The 26,762-nt window shown below is 36.2% G+C and overlaps 1 protein-coding gene across 1 annotated transcript; it reads left to right on the top strand.

Annotated features, from left to right (window-relative positions):
* The first annotated feature begins 12,760 nt into the window (after positions 1 to 12,760).
* On the top strand, positions 12,761 to 13,525 carry LOC113067556 (NAD(P)(+)--arginine ADP-ribosyltransferase 1-like). Its single transcript, XM_026239928.1, has one exon. The coding sequence runs from the start codon at positions 12,761 to 12,763 to the stop codon at positions 13,523 to 13,525; it is 765 nt and encodes a 254-aa protein (XP_026095713.1).
* The last annotated feature ends 13,237 nt before the right edge of the window (positions 13,526 to 26,762 follow it).

The following is a 26,762-nucleotide window of genomic DNA, read 5'->3' as shown; positions in this document are numbered from 1 at the left end:
CTACAGTAGCTTAATTTGTGGAGGAAGAAGAGAAAACACCCATTTGGCAAATGAGCCAGTGAGAAATAATAACTTTTAAGTAGGTTCCAGTGCTTTTCGATACTTTTTCAATTCAAGTTTATTTGTATAGCGCTTTTTACAATACAAATAGTTACAAAGCAACATTACAGAAAATTATGTTTCTACAATATTTAGAAGTAGCTAGCAGTTTGTGCACGTTTGACAGGATTTTAGAAAAAATAAATAATAATAATAATAATACAAGATGTAGTCAGCTAGACGATAAACTATCAATATTATTAATCAATAGTTATTATATGATGCAGTCACACATGTAGCAATAATTGTTAGTTCTGTTTGTTGATTCAGGGTTAGCATCATCTGGGGTCCTCTGAGGGTCAGCATCATCTCTTCTCAGGTGTTCTGGATCCAGACTGGAGCTTGTGTAAATCCTAGTTACCACGGGATGAAGATCCAAGCAGAAACAGAGAAACAAATAGAGACATCATTAGCATAGCTGCTGCTCCAACAAAGTAAAATTAATTAGTTTAACCCAAGCTAAAGAATAAGAATGCAAATTTGATCAGATACAACTATACTCACAATTTAAGATAAATTATTCGAATGCTTGGCGAAAGAGATGCGTTTTTAATCTAGATTTAAACAGAGAGAGTGTGTCTGAACCCCAAACTTTATCAGGAAGGCTATTCCAGAGTTTGGGAGCCAAATGTGATAAAGCTCTACCTCCTTTAGTGGACTTTGCTATCCTAGGAACTACCAAAAGTCCAGCGTTTTGTGACCTTAGGGTGCGTGATGGATTGTAGCGTGGTAGAAGACTAGTTAGGTACGCAGGAGCTAAACCATTTAGGGCCTTATAGGTAAGTAATGATAATTTGTAACTGATACGGAACTTAATAGGTAGCCAGTGCAGAGACTGTAAAATTGGGGTAATATGATCATATTTTCTTGACCTCGTAAAGACTCTAGCTGCTGCATTTTGGACTACCTGTAGCTTGTTTATTGAAGAAGCAGGACAACCACCTAGAAGTGCATTACAATAGTCCAGTCTAGAGGTCATGAATGCATGAACTAGCTTTTCTGCATCAGAAACAGATAACATGTTTCGTAGCTTGGCAATGTTTCTAAGATGGAAGAATGCAGTTTTTGTAACATTGGAAATATGATTTTCAAAAGACAAATTGCTGTCTAATATAAAACCAAGATTTCTGACTGTAGTAGAGGAAGTAACAGTACATCTATGAGTATGTCATGATCTATGGTGTCGAACGCAGCACTAAGATCAAGTAAAACTAGAAATGAGATGCAGCCTTGATCTGAAGCAAGGAGCATGTCATTTTTAAAACGGTACCGGTGCCTAAACGGTGCCTGAACCGATACTTTAAAAAAAAAGAACCACAAAAAAAAAAACACTATGGATAACATTAAAAAACATTACAAATATTTAAAATAAATCCATAGCTTTCACCTTGGATGCTCTCATTTCTCAAGTTGTGCTTCCCTTAATCTAAGGCTAATAAATGTATTTCACAATCTGGGTCATTATTTAATACAAAACCACACATAATGTTTCTACTGTATCTCTGTCACTCACTCTGATATTTAGTTAAGATGAGTGCTTCAGGTCACTGTCTTAAATCAGTTCTGTGAATGACTGTATGCTCATTCTTTATAAAGTAGCAACAATGTCATTTGTAAAGTACAGTACTGTGCAAAAGTCTTAGGCACATTAGTATTTTCACCCCAAAAAAGGGTTTTAAGCCAGTTATTTATATCTTTTGCTGTAGTGTGTCAGAAGGAAATATCAGTTTGCCATTCATTTTAATAATAATCTAGAGCGATTTTGATTGAACAAGCAGTCTGACAATGGCAAAATGAATGTTTGGAAATGTAAACTGATATTTTCTACTGACACACTACAGCAAAATATATAGATGACTTGCCAAACATCATTCTTTTGGGGGGGGGGGGGGGTGTAATGCTCATTTTCACTCAATATCCTGTTAATCTTGAGTACATATAGTGTAGTACTGCATCCTTCATAACTCCAAAAAGTCATTAATTTTATTATATTCATAAGAGAAAGATAGTCTGTACCGATTTTTCCCGGAAAAACACGACCATCTGGAGACGTGACGTTTTTGCGGAGCTAAAGAATCACGAGCGCGAATAGGCTTTTGCGTTGAGAGCGTCTGGAAGCTGTGACATTATCGTGAGGGAAAAACCATCATCCAAAACAAACCATGGCTTACAGTTAGATTCAGCCGTTTATTTATGATCCAGAATCAGATCCCGAGGCTGAAACTGAACGAAAGCAGCAGCAGCAACGACTCGCTCCGAGCGGGGCTCGAACCGGGGTCTCCGGCATGGGAGGCGGACGCACTAACAAGGAGGCAGAGTTATTTGAAGCAGTTTTACTCAACGCCTGCGGTTCCAACACACGATCGTGACCCTTTTTCGTTGGGATTGCATCATCCTTAAGAAATAAACGATACGCAAATCCGTCGTCAAACTATGCCTTGTTTGTAAAACAATCAATCAATCAATCACCTTTATTTATATAGTGCTTTAAACAAAATACATTGCGTCAAAGCACTGAACAACATTCATTTGGAAAACAGTGTCTCAATAATGCAAAATTATAGTTAAAGGCAGTTCATCATTGAATTCAGCTATGTCATCTCTGTTCAGTTTAAATAGTGTCTGTGCATTTATTTGCAATCAAGTCAATGATATCGCTGTAGATGAAGTGACCCCAACTAAGCAAGCCAGAGGTGACAGCGGCAAGGAACCGAAACTCCATCGGTGACAGAATGGAGGAAAAAAAACCTTGGGAGAAACCAGGCTCAGTTGGGGGGCCAGTTCTCCTCTGACCAGACGAAACCAGTAGTTCAATTCCAGGCTGCAGCAAAGTCAGATTGTGCAGAAGAATCATCTGTTTCCTGTGGTCTTGTCCTGGTGGTCCTCTGAGACAAGGTCTTTACAGGGGATCTGTATCTGGGGCTCTAGTTGTCCTGGTCTCCGCTGTCTTTCAGGGCAGTAGAGGTCCTTTCTAGGTGCTGATCCACCATCTGGTCTGGATACGTACTGGATCCGGGTGACTGCAGTGACCCTCTGATCTGGATACAGACTGGATCTGGTGGCCACGGTGACCTCGGAACAAGAGAGAAACAGACAAATATTAGCGTAGATGCCATTCTTCTAATGATGTAGAAAGTACGGTGTTATGTGAAGTGTTTCCGGTTCACCTAATTAATGCAGCCTAAAAATCCTTTAACGGATTTGGATATTAAAAGCATATCAGTATGTTATGTGTATGCCAGGTTAAAGAGATGGGTCTTTAATCTAGATTTAAACTGCAAGAGTGTGTCTGCCTCCCGAACAATGTTAGGTAGGTTATTCCAGAGTTTAGGCGCCAAATAGGAAAAGGATCTGCCGCCCGCAGTTGATTTTGATATTCTAGGTATTATCAAATTGCCTGAGTTTTGAGAAAACAAGCATCTTCGAAATGCAGGGAACAAACAAAAACACTTGCACAACTCCGCTGATGCTCTGTAAAAATAAACTCCATCCACTGGTCCCTTAATGCTGTTTTTTTTTTTTTTTGGTAATCTGTGCAGGGTTGTCTTGCCCTGGCAACCAAAAACACATTTCTTTTGTGACTTTTCGCGACGCTCTCGCTCTGATCAGTTAATCGCTCTGATCAGTGAAATATCTGTGCTCAGACTCGCTATACGGGAGCGCGCGCTCTTCCGACAGAAGTGCCCGTAGGACCCATATAAGGAAATTCCGCTCCATCTAACGTCACACAGAGCCATACTCGAAAAAAACTTTCTGAAACTTGTGACAAACCGGAAGGAGTATTTTGGGAACAAAAATACTCCTTCAAACGTACAACTTAATTTTTGAAACTTTGTCCATGTTTAGCATGGGAATCCAACTCTTTAACAGTGTAAAAACTCAGTATGCATGAAATAGCATTTCACCTCCCCTTTAAGTGAAAATACTAACGTGCCTAAGACTTTTGCATAGTAGTGTATGTATAAAGTACGTATGATTAAATTTAGTATATTTAAATAAGTGTAGGTAAAATATGTGTTCGTTCATATGTGTTAAGGACTAGATTGTCGGTGGAGGAAACAGCTGTGATGTGACAAGCAAAAACTTTACAGTAGATGAGAAACCGACTGCTCCCTCGTGACCTTTTGTAAACCGTATTTATGACAAAGAACTGCACAGATACGGATTCTAACAATCTATCGATAAACTCATGCCTTGTGTCCTCTGCTTGTGTTTAAGTGCGCTTGCGCTGCTCCGCTCGCGGTCTACGGATTGAAGAGAGCACTGAAAGACGGGAGGAGACCGGTGATGTAATTTATGTCATGTGCAGGTGCAATGGATCGTGTACAAACCAATAGGGTGTCGGAATGGTATATACTTCTCATCCAACCACAATCAAATTCCCTCCATCCGGATGACGCTATTTATCTGGATAGTTTTTTTTTTTTTTTTTTTTTTTTGAATGATGAGAAGCCGGAATGAAAACAAGCCGAAATGAAATAGCAGTAACCAAGCTATTTTTAAAATGTAAGGAGTAGAAAGTACAGATACTTCGATACTACAGAAAAGTCGGCTGAAAAATAATTACTCAAGTATAAATACCCCAAGATTCTACTTAAGAAATGTAACGAAGTGTTTGAACTTCGTTACTTGACACCTCTGCTATCTGCATGTTATCAAGCTGTAGTGATATCTGATGCATTTATCCATATAAGAGATTTCCTGTGTCTCACTTGTGAAACAGACATTAAAGTACATGAGAATTAGGATTAGGGTTACCCTGCTCCATGCTCACATCATCTCATTTTGGGTAAAAATAAAAACATAATACTAAAGTTCTTTGTTATGCAATAACAACCGAACTGAGACCCAGATGAAGAGGTGGTCTCGGTTCGGTTCAAACGAACTGTGGTACGGTTTTTTAAGGTGTGAATATGATCTGACCTCGATTCGACCCAATTATAAAAAGTACTGCACCGTTTGAGTTAATAGGCTCCCATAGTTGATGAACAGCAAGCCTTGAGCAAGGCACTGAACCCCAGTTGCTGTATCTATAGATGCCCACTGCTCCAGGAGTGTGTGTTCACAGTGTCTGTGTGCACTTGGAGGGGTTAAATGCAGAGCACCAATTCTGAGTATGGGTTAACATACTTGGCAATTGTCATGACTTTCTTTCAAAAATTTTTTTTCCGAAAGTTATGTTTTGGCAGTGGATTAGCGATGTCCTGGACGCCCTGCTTACATATCTCTATTTCTGTACGTCTTCAACAGTTTCCATCTTGTACCATTATTACACATTTTGAGGAGATCAGGCAGAAAATATCTGGCCTTCATGTTAGACAAACAGGAACTCAAGAGTTTGTCCGATGATTATGATCTAAACTACACACACCACAGTCACGCTATTATTTCTTAAACCACATACACAAGAGGACAATGAATCATTTATTCTCCATTTATGTGTATACTAACAGTGATTGAAGATGTTTAGTGTTAAACATTTTACAAATTACACCAACAAGAAATTCAAATGGTACTCACTTCATTTTTTGTTAATGGATGCTTTAACAAATCTAAATAAAAACCAAACGGCATGCTATAATACAGCATATCGAGAATGAAACGTTACATTTAATAAAAAATGTATTAATTTTTGTTGTTGTTGTTGTTGTTGTTTTTTTTAAAGAGCACCCATTGATGCATTCACCTCCTGTGAGAAACGCATTACAGTTTCTATTATGGTAGTCATCATTTATAACTTAAGCAAAAAACCTTTCTGCTACTTTGGATGATACTTTTACTCTGACGAAGCATCAGACCCGTTCTCACAAAAGTGATTGTCACATTTCACTGAGAATACTGAGAGGTTTGACAAACAAACTTTAATGCAATAGAAGAGCTTTCATTTTAATTAGGTTAAGTTATTTATTTTTATATTTGTATGCATTTGAAATATTTGATAGGTTTTATAAATGAGCATAATACTTATCATAGACAGACAGGAACTCAGAGTTTGACCTGCTTGAACCAAACAGACCTTGACCACACATTGTTGCATCAGATGAGCTTGATGCATCAGGATTAATTCAGCTCTATTTGATCTCACTGTGTTTTGAAATACATTTCTAAATGTGAATATTTAGTTTGTGTTACCACAAATCTGAAAATATGAATCTGAACTAAGAGGTTCATTTGGGCTCAGTTGCATCTCCTCTCTTGATCATAAAGCAGAAATGGATTATTAGTTTAGTACACATTACTTCCAGTTGAATCACCTCCTTTACAAGATTTAAAAAATGTAGATGAGTTGTTATATACTGAATGGCCTTTCAGATATGGAGTAAAAGCCTTTGTAAGACTTGAACCTCAGACACGTTGGTCTTCTGAGACAGGGACAATACACACACAGTGATCTGTTTAGACATTTCACAGAAAGAAGATTCAAGAAAAGCCTCTTCTCATCTATCTTTTCATCCACATCCTTCCTCTCCCTTCCCTTAACTCACACAGAATGGTCAATAGCAGAATATAATGTTCTGTGATACCCATTAGTCATGTTTGGTAGCATATGAGTTGCCTTAGTGCGACTGGTACAATGGTTTCGATCTTACGAGAAGTAGACTAACAGGTGATACAGATGCTAAGAGTTTAGAGATGGGGAGCATGGGGTGCAAAATCTTTTCAAGCAAAAACAAAGACAAGGCATTATTTGGGTACTGAAAAATATGACATATGAAAAAAAAAGTTTCATATGTTTTCAGTTTTATTTAATTATACACATTAATTTTGTCTTTTCATATGAAATATTTCATTTTTTAAAAGAAAATAAATATCCGTAGACATAGTTTGTGCTGTTATTTTTGTATTACGGTTTATTTAAGCACAGTATCATAGTAAAACACTCACTGGTTTAGAAAATGAAAACCTGAACAGTAATAGTTTGTTGAATTATTATTTTATATGTTTAATACAGGTATGGTCTATTCTAATGTTTTAAGATTGAAATAGGAATGAAACTTCTGTTTTACAAATAAATATTTGATCATAAATGGTATGACTACATTTTTTTTTATTCTTCGAAATCAGCATCAGAACAAGTATAAAAATGAAACAAGACTGAAACTTTTGTATTACCTTAAATTGACACATTATTTAACTTTTTATTTTTATTTACTAGCATATGCAACTTTTTTTGGCAGAGTTTGACAAAATGTTAAATAATGATAGAGTACAACATAAATATTCCACATCGTATTTTCGCCTTAGCCTTTATTACTACGGTAAGCCTATGAGATGGAGGCTAGTTGTATTTTAGCGCTTGCGGCCCTGGTGGTCTATACACAGTAGCCAGAGCAAGAGATACATTAGATTTCTCTTGCATGTCTGACAGTGTAACATTAAGCAGAAGTATTTCTAATGAATTAAACCTGTATCCTGTTTTCTGGGTAACATTGAGAATATCACTATATATTGTTGCAACACCTCCGCCACGACCAGTCGTAACAGAGTAAAACATTTTGAATATAAGTATTGAATATAAGTATATGTACAGTTTTCCTCACTGTACATGTACAATTTACAATAAAACGAACATTTTGAATATACGTATTGTTTTGAAATCTAGGGAACTGATGTGGCAAAATATTCTACTGGAGAAAGAGGAGCTAATTCGTCCATAAGAAAAATTTAAAGTCATTGCTCTCAGGAAAAGATCAGAAAGATCTCTGGTGTGAAAAGCTCTGGTAACCTGAACTGTGCTCTATTCTAGGAACCGACCAAGATAAGAACAGAAGACTGGCAATGAAAGCACTGAACAAAGTGTGTTGAATCTAACATTATTAATTTAAAGGGATTGTATATATGCCTCTAATAAATGTTTTGTAAAAAAACTTTTTTTTTCATTTTATGACATATTATTTTGTCATGATACTTATATCACATCACTGAACATTTTATTTATTTTTATCTAACTGACACTGATAGCATATTAACTGCTTAATATTAACTTCCTGAGTGCAATGCTAATTTTTTATCAACTTTTATTAATCAGCTTGTGGTTTTGATGTGGGAGGACACATTGACACCATGTCACTTTAAATGAGCAATAGCTGCTAAAACCTGCACAATTAGTTTCTTTCTTAGGTGTTCGTCCCATTAAATTAATTCAAAAATAAATGTTGCTATCTAGCAGAAGAATGGAAAAGAATCTTCTCAAGAGTAAACAGATGAGAAATAATTAAATAAATGTACTTCGGGGCCTACATGAATACTAGTTAGTGCACACATGATTGGCAGTTAAAAATGGATACTAGTTTTAAAGGATAATAGTTAGTCAACACATCACTGCCATCTGAATCACCTCCTTAAAAGATTTATTTATTTATTTATTCATTTATTTATTATCCTTAATTTAGATGAGTCAATATATAATATACAGCCTTTCAGATATAGAGTAGTGTCTCAAAAACATGTTGATATAAGTCTAATTGTTTTGTCTGTGAACTTGAACTATGAAAACATGAGTTGATTAATTCATAAATGCACAATTGGGGCAGCTGTGTCCTAATGGTTAAAGAGTTTGACTTGTAACCTGGAGGTCACAGGTTAGAGTCTCGGTGCTGGCAGGAGTTGTAGGTGGGGGGTGTTGTATGTTTTGGCAGTGGATTAGCGATGTCCTGGACGCCCTGCTTACATATCTCTATTTCTGTACATCTTCAACAGTTTCCATCTTGTACCATTATTACACATTTTGAGGAGATCAGGCAGAGAATATCTGGCCTTCATGTTAGACAGACAGGAACTCAAGAGTTTGTCCGATGATTATGATCTAAACTACACACACCACAGTCACGCTATTATTTCTTAAACCACATACACAAGAGGACAATGAATAATTTATTCACCATTTATGTGTATACTAACAGTGATTGAAGATGTTTAGTGTTAAACATTTTACAAATTACACCAACAAGAAATTCAAATGGTTCACTTCATTTTTTTGTTAATGGATGCTTTAACAAATCGAAATAAAAACCAAACGGCATGCTATAATACAGCATATCGAGAATGAAACGTTACATTTAATAAAAAATGTATTAATTTTTGTTGTTGTTGTTGTTATTTTTTTAAAGAGCACCCACTGATGCATTCACCTCCTGTGAGAAACGCATTACAGTTTTCTAGTATGGTAGTCATCATTTATAACTTAAGCAAAAAACCTTTCTGCTACTTTGGATGATACTTTTACTCTGACGAAGCATCAGACCCGTCAGGGCCGTGCACAGACCTTTTGAGGGGCATGTGCTGAAACCAAAAAAGGGCACCCCCTCCCTTTTTATTATATCAAGATTATTTAGTAAGCCAGCATAAAAGGAAGAAATGGTCACATCTTCATGACAAATTCAATAACACAAAATAATAGTCTCAAAAGCTTTAGATTTATTCAAGATAATAACAACCATAATAATAATATAAGATAATTAGATAATATATATTATCTATAGATAATATAGACTCCCTCTTTTTTTAAATTGCATTTATATAGAAAAAAAATACTTGACTCATACATAAACATGTTAACCAAATAATACAAATTAGCTTATAAAACTTATAAAACCAAAATCTTTTTTTATTGAACTTTATCTACTTTTTTTATGAACTTTGCAAAGAAAAAAAAATTATATATTCTCTTTTTTAGCTATTCTGTTTGGTTTTATAAGCTAATTTGTATTATTTGGTTAACATGATTATGAATGACATTGAGAAGAGGGGAAGGTGAGCAATGAATTAAGTATTTTTGACAAACTTTTTTGAAATATAATTTAAGTAATTATGTCCAACTCAATTCCAGATTACAAGAAACTATAGCCATATCGTTATTATAACATATCCAATATGTATCCGCCTAACTGGCAAAAATTTGATACTGTGGTGGACCAGGGATGTTGGTCTCTTGAAGGTCTCTTATCCACTACACTTTCCCTAAAATAAGCCAGCAATGAAAAAATAAATAAAAACAGTGTGAAAAGTACAGTTGCAGTGAAAAGCATTTCTGAAGGATCACGTGACACTGAAGAGTACTGAACTGGAGTAATGATGCTGAAAATTCAGCTTTGATCACAAAAATAAATTACATTTTAAAATATATTCAAATAGAAAATAGTTATTTAAAATTTTACATATAAAATAAATATTACACAATATAAGTGTTTTTGCTGTATTTTGGATCAAATAAATGAAGCCTTGGAATGAATCATGAATTACATTCTGCATTATAAACTATAAAGATTTCACAGTGATCTTCTGTCTTTTTTTTTAGTTACTACTACATTACTGTAGTAAAACCATGTTTTACTACATTTTATACATGTGAGGACAAGCGGAGAGTATACCATAACATGATTAGCCTAAATGTTAATAAATTAAGTGTATCAGCAATCATAAATCAAAGAAGAAATTTCTTAGAAATATGTTATCTAGGTGACGAGGATCACTCGTCGCTTTGTGTAAGTTCCAGTACGAAACAGCGCAGGGGCGCACATGATTTTCCGATGGTAAAAACAAATTATATGTTGTTGTATCACTTACCAATATATTTAGTTTTTGACCAGCAAATGTGTGCAAATGTGAATTTTTTTTCGTCATTAAAACGGCGACGGCACCTGCCGCTGCCGGTGTCCTGACATTTTATCCTACCGTGTCAGATTTTCCTACCCTGGTTTACTGCGCACGCGCACATCAATATCGCGTCCTTTGTCACATCACATTTTCATCTAATGTTACAAACTAGTTTTTGTAGCTATATAGACGGAGCGCTCGGTTTTTCCTGTGGTAAAATGCATTTGGCCAAAATCGCATTTTATAAAAGATGAAATGCTACTGTATGCACAGTCTATTTAAGTGTTGGCTATGTATTGGCTATGACTAGATGGCAAATGTTAGCCCTCTCTCTCAGGCGATGTCCCACATGTCTCAGTCAGTCAGACAGACATCCAATAAATAAAATATGAGCCTTTATAGACAATTGTTTAGTAGTACTTATTCAAACAAGAAGATATTTATTTACCCTTCGCAAAACTTTGTTTAGCTCAGCTGTTGTCTGCTGTGCGGCTGCTGTGGAACCTCAGTTGAATGAGGGGGTGGAGTTATCAGCTTACTGACAGTTTGAGGATCGAAAAAGATTTTAAGAACTTTCATTTGCGAAATATTTGTAAAACAGAAAGACAGACGTAAAAGGTTACCAATAGCATTGATTTAAAAAAAAAAAAAAAAAAAATTAAAATAAAGGGCACTTCGGAGTGTAAGGGCAAAAAGGGCATGTGCTCTGCACAGGTTGTGCCCTACCTGTGCACGTGCCTGAGACCCGTTCTCACAAAAGTGATTGTCACATTTCACTGAGAATACTGAGAGGTTTGACAAACAAACTTTAATGCAATAGAAGAGCTTTCATCATTTTAATTAGGTTAAGTTATTTATTTTTATATTTGTATGCATTTGAAATATTTGATAGGTTTTATAAATGAGCATAATACTTATCATAGACAGACAGGAACTCAGAGTTTGACCTGCTTGAACCAAACAGACCTTGACCACACATTGTTGCATCAGATGAGCTTTATGCATCAGGATTAATTCAGCTCTATTTGATCTCACTGTGTTTTGAAATACATTTCTAAATGTGAATATTTAGTTTGTGTTACCACAAATCTGAAAATATGAATCTGAACTAAGAGGTTCATTTGGGCTCAGTTGCATCTCCTCTCTTGATCATAAAGCAGAAATGGATTATTAGTTTAGTGCAAATTAAAACAATTTTTAGATGAGTTGTTATATACTGAATGGCCTTTCAGATATGGAGTAAAAGCCTTTGTAAGACTTGAACCTCAGACACGTTGGTCTTCTGAGACAGGGACAATACACACACAGTGTATTAAGATACAGACATCTGTTTCGATATCTCACTGAAAGATGATTCAAGAAAAGCCTCTTCTCATCTATCTTTTCATCCACTTCCTTCCTCTCACCAATCTCCCTTCACTTAACTCACACAGAATGGTCAAAAGCAGAATATAATGTTCGGTGATATCCATTATTCACGTTTGGTAGCATTTGAATTGCTTTAGTGCGACTGGTACAATGGTTTTGATCTTACGAGAAGTAGACTAACAGGTGATACAGATGCTAAGAGTTTAGAGATGGGAAGCATGGGGTGCAAACTCTTTTCAAGCAAAAAACAAAGACAAGGCATTATTTGGGAACTGGATGCATTTTATTGTTTTTCACGTTTCAGGTAGAATATTTTTAAATGGAAAAATGGAGAAAAAAACCCTGCTCTGCTTAGTAGAAAATAAAATAAAATATACATTTTATCCAGTTTATCATTATTCCTGGTCTCCTTGAAAAATAGTTTCTTTCTTTCTTTATTTTTTGATGGTTTGGGGGATTCCAATAGTTAGTCCCTGTCTCTGTTTCGGGGATGCTTGTTTTAGTTTGAGTACATCGGGTGCTTCTGTATTCAGATGAGCCCAAAGCGTGGAGTGTGTCCATACAGTCCATGCTGTGTATTTTCTGAAAGTCATGCATCTTTTACTCTTAGATTTATCTTGGAGAATTTGATATCTTGTATTGATTTTATAATATCTCTGATTTGGCCATGTAATTTGCATAATACATATTTACCAGAATGAAATACATTCAATCTGTTAAAGGACAGATATTTCCACTGGATATGGCACTGAATTCAGTTGATGATCAATATGAGAAATGTACAAAACAAATGGCAAACCTGGTGGAGAACAAATATCTGAAGCAAGAAAAGTCTAACCCCGAAACTGGCTTTGGAAATGCTTGGAAACTTGCTGAAAAGAATCACAAGCCACCAGGAGAGAACTTGAAAAAGAATAATTTAATCGCCATTTATGTGTACACTAACTCAAAAACATCTGATGTATATAAGAAGTTTAATGCAGCTGATCGTAAAGACAAGAAAGAATATGAAAACAAAACATACAAATGGTACTCACTTCACTTTCTGTTAACAGAAGCAGTACAGATTCTGAAGAAAACACAAAATACATGCTATGATACTTATCGTCGTACCAACGTTAAATTTGATAAGAATGTTCTGAACAAAGAGGTTAGTTTTGGCTCATTTACTTCATCCTCTAAGAATAGTAAGAGTACATCCGATTATGGGTCTAAATCTTGTTTTGAAATCCACATTTGTCAATGTGCTAATATTACAAAATATTCTATGATTTCTGAGGAGGAAGAAGTGCTGATTCCTCCGTATGAGATGTTTAAAGTCACTGCTATCAAAAGAAAAACAGATGAGCCTAAACTCTGGTGTGAAACTTTCTATGTGTTGAAAAGCATTGGAACAAAAAGTGACCTGAACTGTGCTCTAGTTAAGAAACCAACCAACACCATAAGGCTTAAATTCAAATGATAAAATCATGTACAACATTTCTATATAGAATGTGTTTTTCTCAGTTTTGTTAAATACTTTTTTTGTTAAAAAAACACATTTTGTTTACACAACTTCAGCATAATGAAATAAAGTTACTTTTATGTGACTCAATTCAGTGGCCTTTAAGTGATTTTGATTTATTTGCTCATATTTACACATTTTTGATGAACAATTTAGTGCTTGCTAGCAATATCATAGCCACCAATACAGCTTACAGCAAAAAAATAAAAACATTTAATTAAATAAATAAAAAATGTTATCAATACAAAAATACTTTTTTGCTTCTTGATGAATTTAATTTGTTTCAGTAAGCTTAAACATAAGTTCAATCCACCTAAACATTTAAAAATAAAAACTGGTTTAATATTATAGCTAGCAGCTAGCAGTTAAATTAAAGAGATTGATTTATATTACATTTACATTTATTCATTTAGCAGACGCTTTTATCCAAAGAGGCTTACAGATGAAGACAGTGGAAGCAATCAAAACAACAAAAAGAGCAATGATATATAAGTGCTATAATAAGTCTCAGTTAGGTTAACACAGTACACGTAGCATGGGATTTTAAATAATATAATAAATAAAAAGAAAACAGATAGAATAAAAAAAGAATAGAGCAAGCTAGTGTTAGAGATCTTTACACACATACAATTGCATAATAAACTAGAAAAAGAGTTTGTTGAGACAAACTTTAAGTTGGCTTGAGAAAGCCTGACCAGAAAGTTTGAAGAAGTTTAAAGAAGTTAGAAGTTTATAGTTTAAAGTTAGATTGATAGATTAGTTGAAAGAAAGAAAGATATTTTAGTTAGAAAGAATGACAGATAGATTAGTTAGAAAAAATGATATAGATTAGCTCAAAAGAAAGAATTATAGATAGATTAGTTTGACAGAAAGAATGTATGCGACTAACATGTTTCTAGCATGATTAGCAAGTTACTAGCATGTTGTTAGCACGACTAGCATGTCGCTACCATGTTTTTAGCATGACTAGCATGTTGCTAGCATGTTTCTAGCATGATAAGCATGCAAATAGCGTGTTTTTAGCATGACTAGCATGTCGCTATCATGTTTATAGCATGATTAACATGCTGCTAGCATTTTGCTAGCATGTTTATAGTATGATTAGCAAGTTACTAGCATTTGGTTACCATGACTAGCATGTTGCTAGCATGTTTCTTGGATGCCTAGCGTGCGACTTACATGTTGCTAGCATTTTTCTAGCATGATTAACATGTTAATAGCATGTTGATAGCATTTTGTTATCATGACTAACATGTTGCTAGTATATTTCTAGCATGATTAGCATTTGACTAGCATGTTGCTAACATTTTTCAAGCATGATTAGCATGTTGTTAGCATGTTTCTAGCATGATTAGCATGCGACTAGCATGTTGATAGCATGATTATAGCATGATTAGCATGTCGCTAGCATGTCTCTAGCATGATTAACATGTTGCTAGCATGTTTCTAGCATGATTAGCATTGTGGCTAGCATGTCACTAGCATGTTTCTAGCATGATTTGCATGTTGTTAGCATTTTGTTAACGTGTTTAGCATGCGACTCGCATGTTGCTAACATGTTTCTAGCATGATTAGCATGTTTCTAGCATGACTAGCATGTGACTAGAATTTTGCTAACATGATTAGCATGTTGCTATGATGTTTCTAGCATGATTAACATGCTGCTAGCATGTTGTTAACATGTTTTTAGCATTATTAGCATGCGACTAGCATGTTGCTAGCATGTTTCTGGCATGACTAGCCAGTGATGGGAATAACGGCGTTATAAATAACGGCGTTACTAACGGCATTACTTTTTCCAGTAACGAGTAATCTAATTGATTACTCTTCTCATCTTAATAACGCCGTTACCGTTACTGCCAAAAAATGTGGCGCGTTACTATAACTGATGATGAAGCTGTTCTTTTTTTCATCAGACCAACTAGATCTCTGAGCGAGAGGCAAATACTTTTTTTTACTGTTCTTCCTTGGTTAGTGGGCAGAGCACGAGACAAGCGCATAAATGCTGACGATTGGCTGAGGTAGAGTAAAATTTCATTGTAAGCCAATCAGAGGTAGAGATGGGTGGGTGTTCGAAAGCACGCATAGTAGTGATGGGAATTCAGCTCTTTTGACTCAGCTCACTGAAAAGAGCCGGCTCTTTGGCTCACAAACGGCTCTTTAAATGACTTTGACTATAATATTTCAATTTTTATTACATAATTATTTAATTTCTATAGGCTAAATTTGAAAAAAAAGAGTCGGCTCTTCAGATATGCGAGCCAGTTCCCGAAGTTCAACTAAAAGAGCCGGCTCTTACAGTCATTATACTATTCAGATTTATCATAAATAATTGAACATGCACATGTATTTTAAGTTCCTTTAAAGAGGGGTAGAGGTGGGGTCACATTTGAGCATTTAAAATTTAATTTTACTTGAAAGTAACGCAATAGTTACTTTCTTAAGTAACTAGTTACTTTTAAAATTTGTAACTGAGTAACTAATTTAGTTACTTTTTGGAAGAAGTAACTAGTAACTGTAACTAATTACTTTTTAAAAGTAACTTGCCCAACACTGTGACTAGCATGCGACTAGCATGTTGCTAGCATGTTTCTAGCATGATTAGCATGATGCTAGCATATTATTGACATGTTTCTAGCATGATTAGCATGCGACTAGCATGTTGCTACCATGTCGCTAACATGTTTCTAGCATAATTAGCATTTTTCTAGCATGATAAGCATGTTGCTAGCATGTTTCTAGCATGACTAGCATGTTGCTAGCATGTTTTTAGCATGACTAGCATGCGACTTGCATGTTGTTAACATGATTCTAGCATTATTAGCATTTTGCTAGCATGTTGCTAGCTTGTTTCTAGCATGACTAGCATGCCACTAGCAAGTTGCTAGTTTGATTAGCATGTTGCTAGCATGATTTTAGCATGATTAACATGTTGTTAGCATGTTTCTAGCATGACTAGCCTGCGACTAGCATGTTGCTAGCATTATTTTATTATGATTAGCATGTTGTTAACATTTTTCTAGCATGATTAGCATGTTTCTAGCATGTTTCTAGCTTGACTAGCATGTGACTAGCATGTTGCTAGCATGTTTCTAGCATGATTAACATGTTGCTAGCATTTTGCTAGCATGACTACCATGCGACTAGCATGTTGCTTGCATGATTTTAGCATGATTAGCATATTATTAGGACAGATAGATAGATAGATAGATAGATAGATAGATAGATAGATAGATAGATAGATAGATAGATAGATAGATAGATAGATAGATAGATTTACCATAGTTTACCATGATTTACCACGATTTACCATAGTTTACCATGATTTACTATAGTATACCATGATTTACCATGTTCAAGTATGATTTACTATGATTCTAGCATGATTTACAATAGTTTACCACGATTTACCATAGTTTACCATTATTTACCACGATTTACCATAGTTTACCATGATTTACTATAGTATACAACGATTTGCCATCTTCAAGTATAATTTACTGATTCTAGCATGATTTACCATAGTTTAGCATGATTTACCATAGTTTACCATGATTTACCATGATTTACCATAGTTTACCATTATTTACTATAGTATACCATGATTTACCATGTTCAAGTATGATTTACTTTGATTCTAGCATGATTTACAATAGTTTACCACGATTTACCATAGTTTACAATTATTTACCACGATTTACCATAGTTTTCCATGATTTACTATAGTATACCATGATTTACCATGTTCAAGTATGATTTACTGATTCTAGGATGATTTAGCATAGTTTACCATGATTTACCACAATTTAGCATAGTTTACCATGATTTACCATTGATTCTAGCATGATTTACAATAGTTTACCACGATTTACCATAGTTTACAATTATTTACCACGATTTACCATAGTTTACCATGATTTATTATAGTATACCATGATTTACCATGTTCAAGAATGATTTACTGATTCTAGGATGATTTAGCATAGTATACCACGATTTACCATGTTCAAGTATCATTTATTGATTTTAGCATGATTTACCATAGTTTACCATGATTTACTATAGTATACCACGATTTACCATGTTCAAGTATGATTTACTGATTCTAGCATGATTTATCATGGTTTACCATGATTTATGATCTATGATAGATAGATAGATAGATAGATAGATAGATAGATAGATAGATAGATAGATAGATAGATAGATAGATAGATAGATAGATAGATAGATAGATTAGATGAGTTTGAATGAGTTTAAATTGATTAGCATCAAAGCTTGATTGAGTCTAATGGGATTTGGAGCTTGGGTCATCTGAACATCCTGTCAATGGAAGTCTATGGGCATTTTTATGATTTTTAATATTATTTTTTAAGAAAACCATAACTCAAACCAGTCTGAAAAGATATAGCACAGCAAGTGAGAACAGTATGAAGGTCTGACCCGAGTTTGGAGTATGTAGCTTGGAGTATGAAGCTTTTCATTAAGTTGGCTTTCTCAAGCCAACTTAATGAAAAGAAAATAGAATACAAAAATATTAGAAAGGTAGTTCGATTTTTTTTTAAAGAATAGAATTAGAATAGTGAGTGTTAAATAGTCAGAGGGTCAAATAAAGATGGAAGAGATGGGTTTTTAAGCCGATTCTTGAAGATGGCTAAGGACGCAGGATTTAAGTAGTAAATAACTGATAAATTCTAATTCATTAGTTTTGTTCAACAAAACATTTATTTATTCAAGTCGTCTTATGTGAACTTTTATAAAAAGCTTAACTCAGTTTGATTAAGTTCACTAAACATTTGCATTTGAAACATATGTAAGGATTTATACATGAGTCTTAGACAGACAGTTGTGTTCCTAGTTGAAACCACACAGACCAGACTTTATCAGAGGAGATGAGAAGATTCACTCTAAACTCTTACTCATTCGAGCCGCATGTTAGAGACATGTCTCTGGTACAAGAAACAGTCGGTGAGTCTTTACTCACTTCAGATCTTGCTAGAAAATATCCCACATGGAAAGAATGTGGATATATGCGCATATATGAAACCTATATGTAGTGTATATGCACATATATGCTGCATATATGCCACATATAGGCAAAATTGAGGTGCATATATGTGCATATACAGGAAATATAGGTCTCCTGTATTGCTTCTTCATATCCACATATAAGCCCTATACATACAAGATATGTCTTCTACTGTATATAGCTAATGGCAGGATCTGGTCATTTTGTAGCTCATATCCCATTTTTGACTGTCATACATGATGCCTAGCTCATATTTTCTATTATCAAGGCAAAAACTAAGAATTAACGAAAAAAATTATGCAAGAACTTATGTATGTGCGAACATGTGAAATTGATATCACATGTAATTGGCATGTTATGGAATTTAACTATGGCAATATATTAACATGATATACAGAGAGCCGATTTTGAGGGATCTACTTTACTCGAGTATCATTTTTGGGGAGTACTCATGATTTTACTCAACTACATTGGAGAGGCAAATATTGTAAATCTTTACTCTGCTACATTTCTATCCATAACCGTAAGTACCCGTTACTTCTTCGGCCCCGTCCACACGGAGACGGACCCCCGATCTTTTTTCCCCTCGTCTCAAGAAATATCTGCATCCACACGGAACTGATGTAGTATACATGCCAGACCAGCATGTGGCGCTGTAATTCCGCCACAGAGATACACTTAAAACAGAGAAGAAGACATGGATTTGATCCGTGTGGTACACAAACGAACATGGAACAATACATTTATTAATTCGGTTAATGTTAGCGTTCAGTGTTTGTTCATGTTTTTGTTGATGTTACGTGGTGTAGTGGTGTTTGACTAGGGGCGAGACGTGGGCTGATGACGCCATATTTTCAGTAAATTTACGGATTCGCTGTCGAGAAGAAACGCAAAGATGCCGTTTTCAAATATATCCACTCTGGGACCCGGTTTCAAAACATCAGTTTCACTCTTCCAAAACGCCAGATCCGTGTAGACGAAAACGCATTATTTGTGCGCCGACAAAAAAGAGGAACAAATAAAAATCTTGGACACCCTATCAAATGTCATTGCATGGTGCAGGAAGGAAGAGGAAGAGGAAGAGGAAGAGGAAGAGGAAGAGGAAGAGGAAGAGGAGGAGGAGGAGGAGGAGGCGGTGGCGGAGGAGGAGGCGGTGGCGGAGGAGGAGGATGATGAGGCGCGTCATGACAGACCTTCAAAGAATAATAAAGATTTTTTTTTTTTTTTTTTGGTTCAGTTTTTTGTCTTATTTTTGTTCTTGTACTATTTGATTGTTCTTGTAAATACATAATGTACATTTCTATATTTTGGACTTTTATTTATGTTGCCTAGCACGTTTTTTGTCTTATTTTTGTTCTTGTACTATATTTTTTGTTTTGTACTATTTGATTGATCTTGAGAAAATAAATAATGTACATTTCTACATTTTGGACTTTTATTTATGTTGCCTAGCAGCTATGGATTTTAATTTTACTATTATAGGTGAACATATAGGTACATATATATATATATATATACGTACATATATGTATAGGTATATGTATGCACATATATATGCGACAAAAAATATTGTAACCCTTAAGGGCCCACTTTATAAGTCCGTAAATCAGATCGTTTTGTGAGCTATGCAGTGTCCTGAGTTTAGCTCCAACTTTTCCTAAACATGCCTGCCAGGAAGTTTCTAGTATGCTTAGTAAGACCTTGATTAGTTGGAACAGGTGTGTTTAATTAGGATTGGAGCTAAACTCTGCAGGACACCAGCACAGCAGAGTCTGGAAACCCCTCTGCTATAAAAAAAAAAGATGCCTCTGTCGGTGGTGGTTTAGTTAAAATTGTACAACAAGTTGTAATATTTCTTCGGTCAGTGAGCTGTTTTGTGTACATACAAAATCATAATTTGGGGATTTCACTCCTTTATTGTAATGCAGTTTTCACTTTACAGTGTGGTCAGACTTTACAGAACCATATTGTAAAATGTTATGAAATTTATCAACAGTCAACAGTGTTAATAACAGCTTCAGACAATAACAGTCAAAAGTTGCTTACAGATTTGTGATATAATCAGCTGTTCTAACCCAGTGAATGAATGATGGTGTGGACAGGTGAAGCCAGGTTCAAACAGCAACACCTACCGGCCACTGTCTGAAGTTCAGTATTTCTCTCTATTAAAAAGAGTTTCATCAATAATGATTCCTAGGTTAGGCTCAGATTATTAATAGGTAACCAGTGCATACTTCCTGGTTCTAGTAAGAACTCTTGCTGCTGTATTTTGGACTAGCTGTAGTTTGTTTATTAAGCGTGCAGAACAACCCCCAATAAAGCATTACAATAATCTAACCTGGAGGTCATAAACGCATGGACCTGAAATAGGACATATGTCAATTCAATCATCATTAAAATGGGACTAAACACATTTGTCAAATCATTATAAAATAATAATAAAATGATATAGCCTATATAATGTGACATAGAAGATTGAACAGCAGATACCACCACGGAAGGTATTTAGACCCCCTTACATTTTTCACAGCCATTTGCTAAAATCATTGAAGTTCATTTTTTCCCCTCATTAATGTACACACAGCACCCCATATTGACCGAAAAACACAGAATTGTTGACATTTTTGCAGATTTATTAAAAAAGAAAAACTGAAATATCACATGGTCCTAAGTATTCAGACCCTTTGCTGTGACACTCATATATTTAACTCAGGTGCTGTCCATTTCTTCTGATCATCTTTGAGATGGTTCTACACCTTCATTTGAGTCCAGCTGTGTTTGATTATACTGATTGGACTTGATTAGGAAAGTCACACACCTGTCTATAAGAGCTTACAGCTCACGGTGCATGTCAGAGCAGATGAGAATCATGAGGTCAAAGGAACTGTCTGAAGAGCTCAGAGACAGAATTGTGGCAAGGCACAGATCTGGCCAAACTTACAAAACAATTTCTGCTGCACTTAAGGTTCCTAAGAGCACAGTGGCCTCCATAATCCTTAAATGGAAGACGTTTGGGGCGACCAGAACCCTTCCTAGAGCTGGCCGTCCGGCCAAACTGAGCTATCGGGGGAGAAGAGCCTTGGTGAGAGAGGTAAAGAAAAACCCAAAGATCACTGTGGCTGAGCTCCAGAGATGCAGTCAGGAGTTGGGAGAAAGTTATAGGAAGTCAACCATCACTGCAGCCTACCACCAGTCGGGGCTTTATGGCAGAGTGACCTGTCGGAAGCCTCTTCTCAGTGCAAGACACATGAAAGCCCCCATGGAGTTTGCTAAAAAAAAAAAATACCTGAAGGATTCTCTGGTCTGATGAGACCAAGATAGAACTTTTTGGCCTTAATTCTAAGAGGTATTTGTGGAGAAAACCAGGCACTGCTCATCACCTGTCCAAAACAGTCCCAACTGTGAAGCATCATGCTGTGGGGGTGTTTTTCAGCTGCAGGGACAGGACAACTGGTTGCAATTGAAGGAAGGATGAATGCAGCCAAGTACAGGGATATCCTGGACGAAAACCTTCTCCAGAGTGCTCAGGACCTCAGACTGGGCCGAAGGTTCACCTTCCAACAAGACAATGACCCTAAGCACACAGCTAAAATAATGGAGTGACTTCACAACTTTTGTGAATTTGACCCTTATCTTTAATTTTCCTTTTTCTTTCCCATATATATGTATGTTTACAGGTCCTTCTCAAAAAATTAACATATTGTGATAAAGTTCATTATTTTCCATAATGTAATGATAAAAATTAAACTTTCATATATTTTAGATTCATTGCACACCAACTGAAATATTTCAGGTCTTTTATTGTTTTAATACTTATGATTTTGGCATACAGCTCATGAAAACCCAAAATGCCTGTCTCAAAAAATTTGCATATTTCATCCGACCAATAAAAGAAAAGTGTTTTTAATACAAAAAAACTCAACCTTCAAATAATAATGTTCAGTTATGCACTCAATACTTGGTCGGGAATCCTTTTGCAGAAATGACTGCTTCAATGCGGCGTGGCATGGAGGGAGGTGTTATGGAGGCCCAGGATGCTTCGATAGCAGCTTTAAGCTCATCCTGAGTGTTGGGTCTTGCGTCTCTCAACTTTCTCTTCACAATATCCCACAGATTCTCTATGGGGTTCAGGTCAGGAGAGTTGGCAGGCCAATTGAGCACAGTAATACCATGGTCAGTAAACCATTTACCAGTGGTTTTGGCACTGTGAGAAGGTGCCAGGTCGTGCTGAAAAACTAAATCTTCATCTCCATAAAGCTTTTCAGCAGAAGGAAGCATGAAGTGCTCCAAAATCTCCTGATAGCTAGCTGCATTGACCCTGCCCTTGATAAAACACAGTGGACCAACACCAGCAGCTGACATGGCACCCCAAACCATCACTGACTGTGGGTACTTGACACTGGTATTTTGGCATTTCCTTCTCCCCAGTCTTCCTCCAGACTTTGGCATCTTGATTTCCGAATGACATGCAAAATTTGTCCAAAAAGTCCAGTGCTGCTTCTCTGTAGGCCAGGTCAGGCGCTTCTGCCGCTGTTTCTGGTTCAAAAGTGGCTTGACCTGGGGAATGCGGCACCTGTAGCTCATTTCCTGCACACACCTGTGCACGGTGGCTCTGGATGTTTCTACTCCAGACTCAGTCCACTGCTTCCGCTGGTCCCCCAAGGTCTGGAATCGGTCCTTCTCCACAATCTTCCTCAGGGTCCAGTCACCTCTTCTCGTTGTGCAGCATATTTTGCCACATTTTTTCCTTCCCACAGACTTCCCACTGAGGTGCCTTGATACAGCACTCTGGGAAAAGCCTATTCATTCAGAAATGTCTTTCTGTGTCTTACCCTTTCACTTGAGAGTGTCAATGATGGCCTTCTGGACAGCAGTCAGGTCGGCAGTCTTACGCATGATTGCGGTTTTGAGTAATGAACCAGGCTGGGAGTTTTTAAAAGCTTCAGGAATCTTTTGCAGGTTTAGAGTTAATTAGTTGATTTCAGATGATTAGGTTAATAGCTTGTTTAGAGAACCTTTTCATGATATGCTAATTTTTTGAGATAGGAATTTTGGGTTTTCATGAGCTGTATGCCAAAATCATCAGTATTAAAACAATAAAAGACCTGAAATATTTCAGTTGGTGTGCAATGAATCTAAAATATATGAAAGTTTAATTTTTATCATTACATTATGGGAAATAATGAACTTTTATCACAATATGCTAATTTTTTTTAGAAGGACCTGTATATATGTGTGTATATATATATATATATGTGTGTGTGTATGTGTACTACATATCCCACAATTCCAAGCAGACTACAATACCCATGCAAGTGCACTACATTACCCATACACTTCCTGGTCAAGGTCTATAAGTTGACCTCACTTCCGTCCATTGTTCCTCTTCCTTTGGTAGGGTGTGGGTGTTTGAATTGACACCCAACCATGTCCTTTGAGTCCTTTCCTTAGGATGTGTTAAGCAAGTTTGTTTGCCAATTTGTTTGGATTGAGTATATGTATGTGTTGTTGAAGTGTTTGTTGATGAATTGAGTTGATTTCTTTTATTGTACTGGTTGTAGCGACTTAAGACCATCTTGTACATTTTTGTAAATGTTGCCCATCCTGTCCATCCATTAACATCTGACCATCTCCATGCCATGGGAATTGTTTATGAATAATCATCTTGAACTTAAAAATAAAGGAGAGCAAAGGATTGGTATCTGTACTGTGTTTTAATCAGACACGCCATCAAGTTTCTACACCGCCGATGAACTTTGGATATATTAACATCTGATATCATAACAACAACAACTCCATGACTGTTCTTGAATGGCCCATCCAGAGCCCTGACTTAAACCCCATTGAGCATCTCTGGAGAGACCTGAAAATGTGTCTGTCCACTAACGTTTACCATCCAACCTGACAGAACTGGAGAGGATCTGCAAGGAGGAATAGCAAAGGATCCCCAAATCCAGGTGTGAAGAGCTTGTTGCGTCTTTCCCGAAAAAACTCATGGCTGTGTATTAGATCAAAAGGGTGCTTCTACTAAATACTGAGCAAAGGGTCTGAATACTTATGACCATGTGATATTTCAGTATTTTTTATTTTTTTTATAAATGTGCAAAAAGGTCAACAATTCTTTGTTTTTCTGTCAATATGGGGTGCTGTGTGTACACATTAATGAGGGGAAATGAACTTCAATGATTTTAGCAAATGGCTGCAATATTACAAAGAGTGAAGAATTTAAGGGGGTCTAAATACCTTCCATACACACTGTATGTATATATATATTATACACATATATACTGTAGGCCTACAGTCTTAGCCCTACATTAGTTAACTTTATTTGGCAAATCTAGTATTTTTAACATTAATAGTGAGTGAAATTACTGAAAATTAATAATAAATAAGGGAGACGTGCAAAACATGTGGGGACTAGAATGGAGAACCACTGCTTTAGGATACTGGGTTCCAAACATCCCTACAGCCTTTAAGCTTCATCTTAGGTGTTGGGATGGGCTGCTCTGAGAATGGCCCTGGGGCAGAGGGGATAATAGTATTTATCTGCAAGTCAAACCTTATGAGTTAAAGAAAAAAAATTTATTATTACTGTCATACAACTGCTCAAATACTTCTGGCGATGAACTGAAAATAAACAAAATTCCTCTTCAGTTTGATAGTATAGCTTGTGAAGACCAACAAACAAAAAACTAATGTTTGCATTGAAATCATCTGAATAACAAAAGGCGCAATAAGTGTAGTGCTTTGATTAGATTCTGTTTCACACTGTAGTCAACTGTTCATGGTTCACCTGATCTTCAAACAGCAACCCCGGGTCCTCCTTGAACAGAGCAGGCAAGAGCAGAATAGCTCTTCAACAGTGAATAACTTTACATCTGAGGCATTTAAAGACTCCATTTGCCCATTAATTATTTCTAAAGCAACACGAAAATATATAAAAGGCCCTATTACCTTGTATCTTACCTTATGGCCCCATAGAAATAGTTTTTGTAAAAATAAGCTGATGATCGCATCATAACTTGCAACCCTCTGTCGCACAGTAGAGAAATTACCGTATGGACAGGAGGAGAAGCTCGCAGGCGATCTTTTACTATCTATGAGGCTATCGGGGGGACGTGGAGGCATGAAGTCAAGGGAGAAGCCCATGGAGAGTACATAAAAACAACGGGACAACATCTGCAAGATTCGGTGTGTTATTCAGACTTCTCTTGGCACAGTGTTTAGAAGACTTACAATTGTCAGACAGGTTGCTCACATGACCTCTACGTCATGAAGCTCAGTTTGAGTCTGCACAGTACACTCGACCCCCAGGAAGTGCGTGCTTCTAATTGACTTCACTTGTCTCTGTTGAATCCAGTGGGGTCACTGTGTCCATTTCTTTTACTGTCTATGGATGAAACCGAACGTCGATGGGGTCGAGTGTACTGTGCAGACTCAAACTGAGCTTGATGATGTAGATGTCACGTGAGCAACCTGTCTGTCAATTATAAGTCTTTTAATCGCTGTGCCAAGAGAAGTCTGAATCACCCACCCAATCTTGCAGAGGTTGTTGAACAATTTTTTCCCATTACTTTTATGGACTCTCTCTAGGCTTCTCCCTTGACTTTATGCCTGTCCATACCGTAATTTCTGTACTGTGCGACAGAGCATCGCTGGTTATGATGCAATCATTAGCCTATTTTTACAAAAACTGCTTCTACGGGGCCACAACGTAAGATAAAAGCTAATGAGGCCTTTTATCGATTTTTGTGTTTCTTTAGAAATAATTAATGGGCAAATGGAGTGTTCTGCATTAATCCCATCTAAGTGCAAACATAGTTAAAAAACTTAATGTCTGGCTTAATGGCTTGTTTATGTACATCAGTGGTGCTATATAGTACCTTAACCCCCCCAAAGAACCGCTTAAGAACCACTGTAGAACCATTTTTATAGCTGAAGTGTGATGTTGATGAATCTAGCTCATGTACACCAGTTAAGCTCACCAGATAATGCAACACCTCTGAGGGTCTGGTCTGTTTGTGGTTTCACAAACACAAGCACCAATTCTGTCTGTCTAAGTACATGGCAGCCATATATAAATGAGCAAAAAAAAGTGTTTCATAAGTGTACAATCTCCCAAAATGTGCTTTAACATTAAGAAAAACTTTACAAGACAATTCAAGT

The sequence above is a fragment of the Carassius auratus genome, linkage group LG28B (genome assembly GCF_003368295.1).
Source record: "Carassius auratus strain Wakin linkage group LG28B, ASM336829v1, whole genome shotgun sequence".
In the NCBI taxonomy this organism is placed as follows: domain Eukaryota; kingdom Metazoa; phylum Chordata; class Actinopteri; order Cypriniformes; family Cyprinidae; genus Carassius; species Carassius auratus.
Note: the sequence above shows the minus strand (reverse complement) of the source record. Positions and strands in the feature narration are given on the sequence as shown.

Coding starts and splice junctions, on each gene's coding strand:
- LOC113067556 (XM_026239928.1), top strand. CDS start 12,761: ATGAAATACATTCAATCTGTTAAAGGACAGATATTTCCACTGGATATG.